This window comes from Schistocerca serialis, chromosome 6, assembly GCF_023864345.2.
Source record: "Schistocerca serialis cubense isolate TAMUIC-IGC-003099 chromosome 6, iqSchSeri2.2, whole genome shotgun sequence".
In the NCBI taxonomy this organism is placed as follows: domain Eukaryota; kingdom Metazoa; phylum Arthropoda; class Insecta; order Orthoptera; family Acrididae; genus Schistocerca; species Schistocerca serialis.
In genome coordinates this window covers 577,816,556-577,832,696 of record NC_064643.1, presented here as the reverse complement: position 1 = coordinate 577,832,696, position 16,141 = coordinate 577,816,556, and the positions used below count along the sequence as shown (strand labels likewise).

Genomic DNA, 16,141 nt, shown 5'->3' with positions numbered 1-16,141 from the left:
CAGACAGCCTGGATCAGCTGTAACATATGCATTTGGCTCAGATGAAAACTGATAGGAGGAAATGTGAAGACGAAAGAGTTGAGTGTCATCATCCTGAATACTTAACTAGCCACTATAGCTGGTGACAGATGTGAAGTTGTCATCTTGGAAGTTGATCTGGCTGCTGAAGGTAACAACAGAGGTGTAACCCATGTAGCCAATCTTTGTGTCAAAATTTCCAGGAATGCACAGTGTGAGGGCCAGGGAAGTCTTGCTTATGGCCTGACGAGGATGTCCAGATGGGCAACAACTGCAGCCCTGCAAAATATAAGAGGCCCATGCGGCGGTACATGGCACTGGCTTGAAGGGATTTGGAGAGGCAACCAAGCAGGGGTGGCACAGAGTGTGGATTGTTGGGAAGTGTGTTGTGTCTTATGATATTTCCTGTTGGGAAATAGTACAGAATCGTTAGGCAACTGGCCCTTCCAAGAGGAAGGACAATGGGCTTGTATGAGGCTAGCAGAATTGCTGCGGCTGGTGGAGCAAAGGGACTGGTGCTGACTGCATTGGTGCTTGTGGCACTGGTGGTGGTGGTTGTGGTGGTGCTGGTAGTGCTGGTGGTGGTACTGGAAGGGCCAGTGTCAGATACACCAGTGATGGATGTGCCTATGGTGGAGGTTCCAGTGACAAAGGTGCCAGTGTATTTGTAAGGATTAGGGATAGACAGGGGACCAAGGAGTAGCACGGAGGAATATACTGGCTGCAGCAGCATGAACAGTGTCACAGCAGACTATGAGTTGGTCCTGTAAATGAACGTAGGACAGGATAGCAACGTCTGCACCAGGGTTGAGGATCTGAAGAATGCTGTAGGTAGGAGCACCTAATTAGTCAAGGAGAAAAGTTCATTATGAGTGCCATTATGAATAGGAGAGGCTCTTGTGCACTATCCTAACCGGGCTTTGATTCCATCTCTTCATTGAATCTCTGAGGTAGCCGTAGTTAAGTCATCACCACAGGGGCAAAGGCACTGTCTGGGTGGGTAAACTTAGAAGTTTGGAGTCATGTTGAAGGCCCTGTAAGCAAAGCATGAGCTGTGCTGGTGCTGCATTTGGAAGCTGTGCTGTCATAATGCAAGGGAACAGTGCACATAGAGAGTACACGCATATCGGCAACTCTACAAGCTCCAACCTGATCAGAATAAGTGGAATGAATTGTAGCACCAGCAATTTGAAGTTATAGTTCATTCATTCATCATAAGGAAATAATAGACAGTAAATCTGCATGCTGCATCAACAATGAAATATCACTGTACAGTTTAATGCTATTCATACTTATCACAGTGAAATTGAATCCCATAAATTAGAAAGAAAGCTGCTGCTCTGAAAAATGCAGCTACCTTCTCATTTATGTTATGTAGCTGCTTTTTATCTGATATTTGTAGCTATTTACTTGATTACAATGGTACTTTTAGAGAAAATATTTACCTTCATCTGTAAATGCTGAGTCCTATTTGCATTACATTTCTATTTGTTATACAGAAGTACAATGAACGTGCTCTGTGTCATGCTACTATAACAACAAAACACTATATGTTCACATTAACTGCTTGGTATGTTTTTGGGTTACTTCTTCTCTGATGGCTATGATTTTCTCTACAGAAATAAATGTAAATACGTTGTGGTTACAAATTTCAATATTGATCAATACTGACAAGTGACTGGACAGTAGCTACTTCATGGCAGTAACCTGTTCATATTTTCTTTTCGTCACAGTTGTAAAATGTAGAGACCATTCTGGCTTCAGTAGCTATGAAGACATGCCAATTATAATTTGCAATGTCTGCAAGAAATGCATAGGCTTTTTCATGCAGTAGAGCATGTCCATGACTGACATGTCAGCACAGCAATATGATCAGTAGATATAGCATCCTGCTTTGTTTCTATGTGATCAAAACAACATTAAGATGTAAGAGTTTAAATGGCATAGTTGAAGGATATCATTTACTTTACAAAGCAGCTGTACACATTTTTGGTGTTTATTCTTTAAAGAAAGAAGAGATTTTTTTCAATGTGTATGTCCTAACAACCTTTAAGAACTCATATATGAGAAATTTGATATGTACTTATGAAATTGTTCTCAAATAGACAAAAGTGTCTTATAGGCAAACTATATCAATTTTGTGTCTTAGAAAATCTGTAAATGGTTTATACATCCTTAGACAGTTCTAAAACACACACACACACACACACACACACACACACACACACACACACACACACACACATGTGTGCTCACACAAATGCAACTCACACTTGCATGACTGCAGTCTCTGGCAACTGAAGCCACACTGCAAGCTACAGCACCAGTGCATGATAGGAGTGGTGACTGGGTGTGGGAAGGAAGCGCCTGGAGCAGGGTGGGCAAGCAATAGTAAGGTACGAGTGGCGGACAGTGAAGTGCTACTGGGGAGTGCACATGGACAGGGTGAGGAGAGGGCAGGGCAGCTGTGTGCAGTTGGGATATTAGATGGCAAGCAGAGGAGAGGTGGGGAAGGGGGATGTGTTGTGGAAAAGGAGAGAAGTTAAAATACTGGGTGTGATGATGGAATGAGGACTGTGTAGTGGTGGAATGGGAACAGGGAAGGGAATGGATGGGTGAGGACAAAGACCAACGAAGGTTGAGGCTAGGAGGGTTATGGGAACATAGGGAAAGTTCCCACCTGTGCCATTTGGAAAAGCTGGTGTAGGCGGAAAGGGTCCAAATGGCACAGGCTGTGAAGCAATCATTGAAATGAAGGATGTCATGTTTGGCAGCATGCTCAGCAACAGGGTGGTCCACTTGTTTCTTGGCCACAGTCTGTCAGTGGCCATTCATGCAGACAGACAGCTTGTTGGTTGTCATGCCCACATAGAATGCAGGACAACAGTGGTTGCAGCTTAGCTTGTGCCTTTGATGAGATAGGTGATGTTTGTGACCGGACTGGAGTAGGGGGTTGTGGGAGAATGTATGGGACAGGTCTTGCATCTAAGTCTATTACAGGGATATGAGTCATCAAGTAAGGAGTTGGGAGCGGGGTTGTGTAGGGATGTATGAGTATATTGTGTAGGCCAGGCCATGAGACTTTGGGAGGTGGTGGGAGACTGGAAAGATAAAACACAGGAAATTTGTTTTTGTACAAGGTTGGGAGGATAATTACGGTCTGTGAAGGTTTCAGTGAGACCATCAGTACATTTCAAAGGGACCACTCATCACTGCAGATGTGATGACCACGAGTGGCTAGGCTGTATGGAAGGAACTTCTTGGTAGGAACAGGTGGCAGCTGTTGAAGAGGAGGTATTGCTGGTGGTTAGTGGGTTTGATATGGACAGAGGTACTGATGTAGCAATTTTTGAGGTGAGGTGGCACAAACGGGGGAGAAGTTGTTGAGGTTCTGGAGGAATGGGCATAGGGTGTCCCCACTCTTGATCCAGATTGCAAAGATGTCATCATTGAATCTGAACCAGGTGAGGGGTTTAGGATTATGAGTGTTTAGGAAGCATTCTTCTAAGTGGTTGGCATAGTATGGTGTCATGTACATGCCCATAGCTATATCCCTGATTTGTTTGTCAGTAATTCCTTCTAAGGAACAGTAATTGTGGGTGAGGATATAACTGGTCATGGCCAAGAAATAAGTGAACTACCCTGTTGTTGAGCACGCTGCCAAACATGACAGCCTTCATCTCAATGAATGCTTCACAGCTTGTGCCAGATGGATCCTCCCGCCAACACCAGCTTTTCTGAATTGTGCAGATGGGAACTTTCCCTGCAACCTTCATTAGTCATTATCCTCACCCATCCAGCCCCTTCCCTGTTCCATTCCAGCACTACACAGCTCTCATTCCACCATTGCACCCAGTCTTTTTACTTCTCTCCTTTTCCGCTATCCCACTCACCCTCTCCAACTCTCCCCTACCTGTTGTCTAACTTCCCAACAGCACACAGCTGCCCTACCGACCCCCCACCTGGTCCCTGCACTCACCCCAGCAGCACTTCACTATCCGTCACCCCTGCCCTACTATCCCTCCCCTTCTCCACCCCAGCCTCCTCCTTACCCTCACCCAGTCACCACTAACAACATCCACTGGTGCAGCTGCTCGCAGTGTGGCTTCAGTTGCCAGAGACTGCAGTTGTGAGTGTGCGGGTTGCATTTGCATGAGAGAGAGAGAGAGAGAGAGAGAGAGAGAGAGAGAGAGAGAGAGAGAGAGTGCTAAACATAATTCAAATGGTTCAAATGGCTCTGAGCACTATGGGACTCAACATCTGAGGTCATCAGTCCCCTAGAACTTAGAACTACTTAAACCTAACTAACCTAAAGACATCACACACATCCATGCCCGAGGCAGGATTCGAACCTGCGACCGTTGCAGTCACGCAGTTCTGGACTGAAGTGCCTAGAACCGCACGGCCACCGCGACCGGCCTAAACATAATTACTTCTGAGAAAGCACAAAATTGAAAAGGCTAAAATACCTTTATGTAAGTGATTCAATATGCTTTTAGTGTATAAAGCTGATTTTATTCTCAACTGTATTTCATTGTTCAGTTTTCCATGCAATTGATTTTGGTATCACTTGATGGTGTCCTTACACCCCTGTCAGAGATAACAATTATTGACATCATTGCAGAACTACTGGTATTGTCTGTACAATTTTAATAAAGATCAGTCCCAATCTCAGTAGCTTATTTAGTTTTGATTCCAGTAAGTGGTTTCAGTCGATAGAAAATCTTCAGACCAGAGGCTCCAAATGACATGAGGAGCCACTTCACAGAGGTTTTACATAATACCTGTTGGTACCTGTTGCATTTGCTCCATATTGCCAACTGGTACCTGTCGCACTGTTCAGATGCAACATACACATAAAAGATGGTTGTAATTGACAAGCTTTGGGAGCCAGTGGCTCCTTCTTCAGGCAGAAGGGTTGAAGGGGAAGGAGGAGGAGTGAAGGAAAAGGTCTGGAGAAGTATAGGAAAAGGGATAGATTTCAGGAAAGTCACCCACAACTGCAAGTCAGGAGAGACTTACCGTACGGGATGAGAAAAAAAGTCTCCCCCGACCTGTGGTTCTGGGTGACTTTCCTGAAATCTACCCCTTTCCCTAGACCTCTCCAGTCCTTTTCCTTCACCACTTTGGCTTCCCCTTCAATCCTTCTGCCTGAAGAAGGAGCCACTAGCTTCAAAAGCTTGCCAATTACACTAGTCTTTTATGTGTGTTTTCTGCTGCCACTTGGTAAGTTGATTTTTTATCTATCTAATTAAATAATGTATCTAAAAACAAAGATGATGTGACTTACCAAATGAAAGTGCTGGCAGGTCGACAGACACACAAACATACACATAAAATTCAAGCTTTCGCAACAAACTGTTGCCTCATCAGGAAAGAGGGAAGGAGAGGGAAAGATGAAAGGATGTGGGTTTTAAGGGAGAGGGTAAGGAGTCATTCCAATCCCGGGAGCGGAAAGACTTACCTTAGGGGGAAAAAAGGACGGGTATACACTCGCACACACACACATATACAGACACAAGCAGACGTCAAAATAATGTTGTCAATAATTGATTGTTTTCGCTGTAATATTATGAAAAAGATAGATTTCTACTCACTGTAGCTATGACATGCTGAGTTCCAGATAGACACAATGAAAAGATTGTTACACATTGAGTTCTTGTACAAAGCTACCTTCCAAAATGAAAACACATTCGATCACACAAGTTGGTATACCTCACATACACACACATGATGGCTATCTCTGACCAGAATGCAACTGTGTTGCATCAAAGGGAAGGAGCGATCTGGCATGGGGTAGGGAGGCGGGAAAGAGCAGGGTATGGATGGCAGGAGAGAAGTCAGCACTACCTGGAGGAGAGTGCAGGAACTAGATGATGGTAGGATAAGACTGCCAGGCATAGCATTGGATAGCTGTGAGGGAGGAAGGGGAGTGGGGATAGGGAACAGAAAAGGAGAGAGGCAGAGAAGGGTAAAAGGCCAGTGGATGCATTGGCAGAGAGTGGTGCACAATGAGGGTGAGGGGACAGGGCAGGTGGGGTAGAAACTGTTGGGTAGTGGATATGGGGAGGTTACCACAGTTTGAGACTGGGATAATTTAAGAAGTGGAGAAGATGTTGTAAGAATAATTCCCATCTGTATAATTTAGGAAAGCTGGTGGTGGAGAAGAGCATCCAGATGGCTCAGGTTGCAAAGAAGATATTGAAATAAAACATGTTATATTCAGCTGGGTTGGGATTGTGACTAGCATAGGGATTCACAAGGTTTTTTTGGAGGTTGAGTGAGCGATGGAACACCACTTTAGGGGTGGTAGGAAGGATATTGGGTAGGATGTTCCTCATTCCATGACATGATGATAGATAACTGAAGCCCTGATTAAGAATGTGATTCACTTGATCCAATCCTGGATGATACTGGCTGATAAAGGGAGCCCTACTTTGTAGCTGTTTCTTGAGGGTGGTGGGAGGCTGGGTGTGTGTGTGGGTACATGTTACAGAAAATCATAAGGTCTGGAGGATATTTGTGAATGGAGCTATCAGAGAGGAGGGAGTCAATGTCCATGTAGGTAGCATACCGGATTGAGGTGAACCAGGTAAAATGGCTGAGAGAGAAGGTGTTGAGGTTATGAAGGTATAAGGATAGGGTGTCTTTGTCCTGAGCCCAGATCATGAAGATATTATCAATGAACCTGAACTATATCATGGGGTTGGGGTTTTGGGAGGCTAGGAAGGTTCCCTCTAGATGGCCCGTAAACAAGTTCCTATAGGAGGGTGCCATGCGGGTGCCAATGGCTGTGCCATGTGTTTGTTTGCTTCCCTTCCCTTCAAAGGAGAGGTTGTTGGTTGTTAGGATATAGTAAGTTGTATGAGGAATGAGGTATTGGGTTTGGAGTCTGAAGGCTGTTGGGGAAAGATACTATTCAATAGCGTCTAGACCATAGGTGTGATGGATGTTGGTGTATAGGAAAGTGGTGTCAACAGTGATGAATAGGGATCCAAGGGATAAAGGGGTGGGGATGGCAGCTAGTCAGTGAAGGAAGTGGTAACTTTGATGTGGGAGGCTAGATCCTGATTAAGGGGTTGAAGGTGTTGGTCAGTGAGAGCCAAAATTCTTTCAGTCAGAGCACAACAAACAGCTACAATAGTGCGTACAGGATTTCTGGGTTTTTGTATTTTGGGGAGCTTGAAGATGGTGGGTGTGCAGAGTGTCACAGGTCACAAGGGTGAGAGGAGAAATGGATTCAGGGGAGAGGTTCTGGGAAGGACCTAAGGCTCTAAGCAGGGGTTGGAGATTATGTTGGGCTTCTGTTATCAGATCATTCTGGCACAGATTATATGTGGAGGAGTCAGACAATTGGCAGAGGCCTTCCACCAGACAGTCGCCCTACTTTATAATGAAAGTGTTGGAACTGTGTTTGCAGATAGGACAGTAAGTCAGGATATGTTTTGAGCCTGTGTGGCTGTCCTTTCTTCTACTGAAGAGTTAGTGTTCCTAGAAAAGGACCTGAGAAAGGATGGTGATCAATGAGTGGTTAAAAGGGAGATGGAGTGGGGTGGGAGGTATGAATGCAGATGGATAATGTTGTGAACTGGGAGAGGCAGGGTTCAATGTCAAGATTATGTTAGCTTTGGTTAGAGGGTTGATTGCAAAGAAGTGTTTCCATTGCAGGGATTGGGAGAAGAAGTGTAGGTCTTTGAAAAGTCCAACATTGTTAAATTTGGGTGTAGTGTTGAAGACCTGTGAATTGAATTGAAAATTCTGTGGGGCTCAGATTTTTGTTGGAAAGGTTGCTAACAGTGTTCTGGGATTGATTTGGCCCTGGATTTAGTGGAGTGTTGATAGGGAGTGTTAGAGGATGTGGTAAGTTGAAAAAGTCAGCTAGGCAGGATGTGGTTGCTATGAATGGTTGATGTGGAGGAACACTTGTGGGTAGGATAGGTGCTGTATATTTGTGCCTCAAGGCATCAGGTGAATGTCATCAAGCTACATACTGCAACTTATGGAGGTGGTGCCTGGAATGCTCTTCTAGGTGCTGGAGGCCAAGGGATTCAATTTCAGAGGTATGATGTATGTAATATGGATTGCATAGTAGCAATAGGGGACAGAGGTGGTTCTGGATTTCCTGTGCCATGGAAATGTGTTTTGCAGTACCATGTTTGTGAGGAATAGGGACTTGTGGAATCTGGAAAGATGAAGGTAATTGTGAATGGTGGGGTGGGATCTAGAAAAAATATTTTTTATGGTTAGGCTGTTGGAGAGATGCCGTGGTTTAGGCATCCTTTAAGGCACAGTATGTGGGACTGAGTTTTAACCAGGAAAAGTGGTACTTTCCTGAACTGGTGCTGAAAGATGGAGCAGAGTCCATAGTGACCCGGAAGGCTTTGGGGAAGTTGGAAATGATGTAGAAAATGGGCAGATGAAGGCATTATGTGGTTGTGAGGGTAACTGGATAACAGAAAAAGATGCATAAAGTGCATACATATATGTAAATATATGCACAAATATTTAAAAATATGCACAGATATATACAAACTGCAGAAATACATAGAAATACAGAAAAATACATTTAAAAATGTGGGAAAAAGGTTGAAACTCACAATGTATAGGAGTATGCGTGTGTTTGGATAAGGGAAGAGAGAGGAGGATCGATTAGGTCAATGCTCACAAGTTTGTGTGGCACAGGTAGGTGTGTGAAATAATGGGTGAAAATATGTAAGGATGTGGAAAGGAATGTGATCAATAGGAATAATTATAATTATTGGCAGGAATAATTTGCGGCATGAGATACTGCACCAATAATCCATCTGGTCATGTGTCTGTGTGTTGTGTGTGAATGAGGCCAGTGATACTGTGTGGCTCAGATGTCAGAGTGTATGCAGTTTGGAAAGTGATGATATAATGTAGGAAATATGACAAAGAACAGACACTGAGTAAAGTACTGCTTTAGAGAATAGTTACAGAGGAAAACATCAAAGGGTTGTGGGATGGAAGAAAAACTTTCATGCAAAATCAAACAATAGAAAGTGCAGGTTGGAATATCAACAGTGTTATGAAAAGGATAGATTGCTATGTGCTACAAAGGTGATGTGTTGAGTTGCAGACACACAGAATGAAAGACTATTACACAATGAGCTTTCAGTCAAAGCCTTTGACTGAAAAGGAAAAAAACAAAAACACACTTACACAGTCACACAAGCAAGTACATCTCACACATTCATGATGATTATCACCAGCCAATCCAGCCAGAATGAAATTGTGTTGTGTCATATGGAAGCAGAAGTCTGGAAAGGGGTGGGAATAGGGAGGAATAGTAGGATTCAGGTGGAGGGAGAAAAGTCAGTCCTGCCTGGTGGAGTGTGCAGGGACTAAATGGTGGCAGGACATGGCTGCCCGGTGGAATGCCTGGAGGCTATTGGGGAAGGAGATTGGGTAAAGGGCAGGGAGGGGGAAGTGGAAAAGGAGAGCAGCAGAGAAGGTGAAAAATAGTGGTGGGCATGGTGGTAGAAAGCAGTGCAAAATGAGCGTAAGGGAACACGAAGGGAGGAGATGATTAGAGATGATAGGACTATCATTATGAATCACAGTGACTACCTAGCAGAAGGCATCTGCCAATTGTCTGTCTCCTTCACCTATAAACTCTGCCAGAGTGATCCCGTCGAAGAAGTCCAACATAACACTCAGTCCCTTCTCAAAAGCTTAGGCCCTTTCCAGAAATTCTGCCCTGAATCCATTTACCTCTTCATTCCCCCTGCACACCCACTTTCTACATCCTCACAGAATCAAACAAACCCAACAATTCTTGACGTCCTATTGTAGCTGGTTATTGTGCTCCAACTGAAAGAATTTTGGCCCCCTGTGACCAACACCTCCATCCCATTATCCAGAATCTAGCCGCCCATGTCAAAGAGAGTACTTCCTTCACTGACTATTTACCATCCCAACCCCTTTACATCCTGGATCCCTATTCATCACTGTTGACACCGCTTTCCTATACACCAACATCCCTCACACCTATGGTCTTGCTACTGTTGAATAGCACCTTTCCCAACAGCCTTCAGACTCCAAACATAATACCTCATTCCTCATACAACTTACTAACTTTGTCATAACAACCAGCAACCTCTACTTTGCAGAAAAGTTTGCAAACAAAAACAACGCACTACCATAGGTATTGCTGTGGCACCCTCCTATACGAACCTGTTTATGGGCCACTAGAGGAAACCTTTCTGGCCTCCCAAGACCCCAACCCCGTGATCTGGCTTAGGTTCATTGATAATATGTTCATGATCTGAACTTGGGGCCAAAACATGCTATCCTTATACCTTCCACCTCCCTCTGGTATGCCACCTTCCTGGGTATTGACTTCCTCCTCTCTGATGGCTCCATCCACAACTTTGTCCATATTAAAATCACTAACCCGCAACAGTATCTGCATTTTGACACCAAAAAATCCCCCCCCCCCACCCCAAGCATGCATGGCTGCTTCACAACTCGGGCTATCTGGATCCTCCCCTCCACCAGCTTTCCTGCATAGGACAGATCACTCTTTCCTGTACCACCCAATTTTTGCTCCGTAAATTCTACCAGCCTCAGCTTACAGTAATGTACTGTCCCCACACCCTCCATCTGACAGATTCCCCTTCCTCTGTCCTATCATCTAGTCCTAATTCAATCTTCTAATCCTCATTGTGCACCACTCTCTGCCAATGCACCCACCCACCTTTTCCCTTTTTTTGCTTCTTTTTTCCATTCCCCATTTCCTCTTGCCCCTTCCCCTACTGCTTCCTGGCATTGTGACTGGCAGCTTAGTCATGCCACCATCCAGTCCCTGTAAGCTATGCCATGCTGTGCTGATTTGTCTCTCCCCCCTTTTCCCCTGCCCCCATACCCTGCTATTCCTACCCATTCCCCACTCACTCCAGATTGCTTCTTTTGCTTTATGTGATAAAGCTGCATTCTGGCTGGAGCAGCTGGAGATAATTGTCATATGTATGTGAGGTGTGCTTGCTAGTGTTAGTGTGCATGTGTTCTCCTTTCTGAAGAAAGCTTTGGCCAAAAGCTCAATGTGTAACAGTCTTTTCATTGTGCCTGTCTGCATCTCAATGTGATATTTTATGGTCGTAAGTAAGTTATCCATTTCTTAATATTGTTGGTATTCCAACCTGGACTTTCCACTGTTTTATGATAACCTGTGATAGACCCTCTGCACAATAAACTTTCACAAAAGTGTATCATACTATCATGGATTCAACCTCCAGAAACATATATCAGTATGTCAGAAGGTCTTCTGCACTGAATCAGGCAGCATAAATATGATCATATTGTGCAAAATTTTATAGATTTGATGTTGTGAAGGTGACTGAATCTAGTGAGACAACCTATACAACAAACATGCAACTGTGAATCATTACTTTTACCTTGAAATAATTTAATAAAATTGTTTTGAGTGTAGAGCAAGAACTGATTGCAACCACCATCAGAACATTATCAGTGCAGACTCTTTTCCACATTTATAGATAACTGACAAAATGTTATTGGATCAGTACATTAAATTGTATATAAAGATACACTGGTGCCAGATTGAGATCCACAGGAAGAATCCAAATAAAATGTAATTCAGTCATACAAGAAGTGGCTTAATGCAACCCTCAATCAACTGACTCTTGAATATTGCTCAGCATTGTGGGACTCTCACCGGGTAGGACTGATAAAGAATATCCAAAGATAAGTGATGCCTTTCTTCACATGTTCATTGTGAAAGTATAAGAGCATCATGAAGATGTCCATCAAACTCCCCTGGCAGACATTACAAGAGAGGCACCATGGTTAGAGTACATTCCAATAATAGTTAGACAACATACTACTTCCTCTCAAGTACATCATGTCAAATAACTGTGGCAGCAGAATCAGAGATATTCACTTTCAAATGGAGGCTTACCAATAGTAGTTCTTCCAGGTCACCATTCACTGTTGAAAGAGTGAAGGATATAAATTAAATGATAATAATAAAAGGCATCTTGTCATGGTCCATGCGGCTCCCCCCGTCAGATGTTTTGAGTCCTCCCTCAAGCATGGGTGTGTGTGTTGTCCATAGCTTAAGTTAGTTTAAGTTAGATAATGTAGTGTGTAAGCTTAGGGACTTATATCTAAGCAGTTTGGTCCCATAATATCTTACCACAAATTTCCAACTTCTCGCAGTTCAGAGGGTATTGACATAGATGTGGAAGATGGCCATCTTACTATAAAGTGTTTACATGGTTGCCTTAACTTCGTGTGACTCCACACTGAATCTAGATATATTGCTCATGAAATATGAACCCTAGCACAGAACTGTGAGAAAATTCTGAGTAAAAAATTATTAATTCACTCACATAACAAGTGAAAATGCATTTTAAGGCCAAAAAACAGTTGACAAAAAGTTTTGACCAAGGATACTACCGTTATGATATCTCACTCTGTACTGCTTAATTTTCTTCTGTTTTGGAAATCTTCAAGGAAACCACCTTCTTGTGTGCCTGATAATGTGTCAAATCCAATCATACAATACAGCAAACATCATCATAATGGGAGCTACGATATGTAGATGGTGAGGACCTATTCAGTTTTAATCCTTTTGAGCAGGAAATGGAATTATGTCAAAACATAAACCACCACAAAAAATTATTAAATGATAATAGCTAAATTATAGTGGGCATTGGTCAGCTTGCTAGTTTTAAAAGGATCTCATATTTATAGAGCACAAGGTGACTCACTTTGAATTTGAGGGTCATATATCAGTGTAAATAAGGCATGCCTAGAAATGAACTGTGGTGTTCAGATCAACCCTTGAATTAATAATCACTTTAAATCATTTAAATAATTGTTAATCACTTCCTTTGCTTGTAGACATTCCCTTGTAAACTCAGATACTGAACAATACTGTACCATGTCATGCCACAAATACTGTATTGCATAATACTGTCTTTCCTTGTAGTGTTTACTTTGAAGTATATGTTTCAGCATTGGCAGATTCCCCTAGGACGACGGTTCCGTGCACTGAAGTTGTGGTTTGTTCTACGCCTGTATGGAATTCGTGGGATTCAGGACATAATCCGAAAACATTTGCAGCTGGCCAAATATTTTGAAACACTTGTCAGAGCAGATCCTCGCTTTGAGATTCCCTGCGACCAAAGTATGGGTGTTGTGTGTTTCCGTTTGAAGGTTTGTTTTTGTTATTGAACAAAAAATGAAATTAATGATACTTAAGTTAAGTGTTGAAATTAATAAATTTCATATGTAGTTTAGTTTTTGAGCCAATTGTAAAACTGAGTTGAGTCTGAATGTTTGTAAAGGATCAGGAAAATAAGGTGAGATTAATCATGCACATTAAGAATTTTTCTATTCATGGAGGTACATGAGAAACTGAAATACATCAAATGCAACCATATTGGCTAGCCTTAGCAAAGCCTGAATAAATGTTATTGCACACATCTGGAGGAATGTTGTGGTAAGCCAAAAACTGCTGAGCAATTTGGCACACCTACATTTACTTATTATGCTTACATATGCATGCAGTGTATTATATATATTTTTAAACTATTGAGGAAGTATTTGCTATGCACTGCATAGACGAGGCATTGAGGAGCATACAGGCACATTTTAAAGTAGGCTGAAGAATATTATTCAGCTTAACAGATGAAGTCCTTCATTAGATGGAGAAATACATACACATGTTTTCATACATGCACAATTCACACAATAGTAGCAACTGTCAACTCCAGGTGCTGTGGTCTCATTGTGACGAGTAGCAATCTTGACTGGATTGGATTGTGGACATTACATTGCATAACAAAATTAAAGGACCACCATTTTGTAACCCTGTCATTCTCTCCCATTGTGACGCAGAAGTTTGAAATTTAGGTCAAAGGTGCTTACAATCTTCTTCTGTAATGATACAAAAGTGTGATGCTCTGCCGGTCGCAGTGGCCTCATGGTTCTAGGCACTCAGTCTCAGTTCGAATCCTGCCTTGGGCATGGATGTGTGTGATGTCCTTAGGTTTAAGTAGTTCTAAGTTCTAGGGGACTGATGACCTCATATGTTAAGTCCCATAGTGCTCAGAGCCATTTGAACCATTTGTGATGCTCTGTGTTGTCACCCTCAGGTTTGGTGACACTTCAAACAGTAAGGCATCGACATTTGTAAAAAAGAAAAACAAAAAGAGCCAGAGCTCATATGACCATGTGAGATGTAAGTTGGGTTAACAACATTACATTGACAACAGATTTCATCATGATTCTGCCCAGTGCCACTGTGGATGTGTCACACCATGAAAAGGTCCTCACACCTCCCCTTACCCACATTGCTACCTCTGAGGAAAACATCACTGGGCAGAATAGAGACAAAAAAAGTCTCAGGGTATATCATAAATGGTATGAATGAAACCATCCTTTCCCTTAGAGTATTCATTTTCACACATTCTGCAGGCAAAAATGACAAGTTTGCAGTGTGATGTGCAGTAGGATCATGTTCTTGACAACCTCTGACACTGCTGACACCTACTGGACGATTCAGCCCCTCTCTAAGGACATCACTGGTCTAAAATGCCATTAATCATGACCACACGCCTTTGGAATGTAGCATGGCTGCAATTTTTGCTCTGATGTACAAGGTGGAATGTGACCCGAATCAGAAAAGTGTGTTTAAGCTTTGTCATTCTTCCTTTTTTCTGCCCTCATGTACCATGTACATGAGAGGGGGGGATACTGCTACATTGATACATGCTTGAACAAGATAGCAAAAAGTCCCTCCTAAGACCCTCCAGTTTGACAATACCCTCAGTGCCACCTATGCACCTTTGTTGGGCACTTTAAAAAGTCTCTGTACAGGGACAACCAAGCCTTACTCACCAGTAAGATAATCAACCCTCTTGACACTAACACCTGCTGGCTCCATGCAAAATCTGTGAGTGTCACCCCGAAGGGTTGCCTATTCCACTGGTAGGTAGGGATCAGTGGATGGGTGTCTCTGTATGGAGACTCCTTTAAAGTGCCCAACAATGGTGCACAGATGGCGCCAAGGTTGTTGCTGAACTATGGAGTCTTAGAGGGACCCTTTGCCATTTTATTCATGTGTCTGTGTCAATGGTACATTCCGCATGCACATGCTGCAGGTGCAAAAAAGGGGGCATGAAAAAGCATAAAAACAATCTTCTACTTTGGATCACATTCATATTTCTTTGAATGGTTTTGAACACTTTCTTGTGGTTTGCACCATGTGTACCAGACCAACAATTGTGGTCATGCTCCACTCCAAAGCAGTGAGATCACATTCAACATGGTTGCAGCCCTTTGATTTCCTTAGTTAGCTAGTTAGTTACATTTTCTGTTGATCAATGTCCAATCTTACAGTAACTGTTATGATGTGGAATGTGTCCACAAAGCTTCAGACCAGTGCAGTTATGGGAACCAAAAAATATGCTACAGGCAAAGCTAGAGAAGGTTGAAACATCTAAGGAGTATCAGCATGTTGAAGGTTGTCAAGGACATTGTCCGATTGCATTTTGCAATACAGACTATAATTTTCAGCTGCAAAATGTGCGACAATGAATGCCCCAAGGGAAGGGGTGGTTTCTTTCATGCCCTTTATTACATGCCCTGCAGCCTTTTCATGTCAATTCTAAGCAGCAATGTGTCCAAAACGTTCCTCTCATCTGTCCATAAGAAAGCTGCACAATTTCAATGCTGGGCATCACTATTCTGACCTCCATCCTGGAGGCTTCAACAGATGAGGTGAGATGTGGGTAGGGGGACTGGTGACAATGTATGAGTGCTGGCCTCTTTTTTTTTTTTTTAAAAAAAAAAAGAAAAAACCACATGCCACTGTGCTGTTTGAAGGATTGCCAAGTCCAAGGGTGATTTCGCAGGGTGCCACACTTTTGCACTATTACAGAGGAAGCTTGTAAGCACCTTTGAGCCAAACCTCAAACTTCTGTATTGAAACTGGAGAGAAGGATGGGGTTTCAAAAAACTGGCCCTTTAATTTTCTTGCACACTGTAGAAGAGACATGGAATAGACTGGGGGAGGTATAGAAGGGCAGGAGATGATGCTGTAGTGCTGCCTTTGGGAGTGTGCAGACATGTGCCA

General features: G+C 42.9%; 1 protein-coding gene across 1 annotated transcript in view; it reads left to right on the top strand.

The window, feature by feature from the left end:
• Positions 1 to 16,141, top strand: part of LOC126485131 (aromatic-L-amino-acid decarboxylase-like) — a 179,549-nt gene that overhangs the window by 159,516 nt on the left and 3,892 nt on the right. Inside the window, exon 11 of the mRNA XM_050108775.1 lies at positions 13,018 to 13,218. Within this exon, the coding sequence (XP_049964732.1) occupies positions 13,018 to 13,218 (201 nt within the window). The remainder of the gene's footprint in view (positions 1 to 13,017; positions 13,219 to 16,141) is intronic.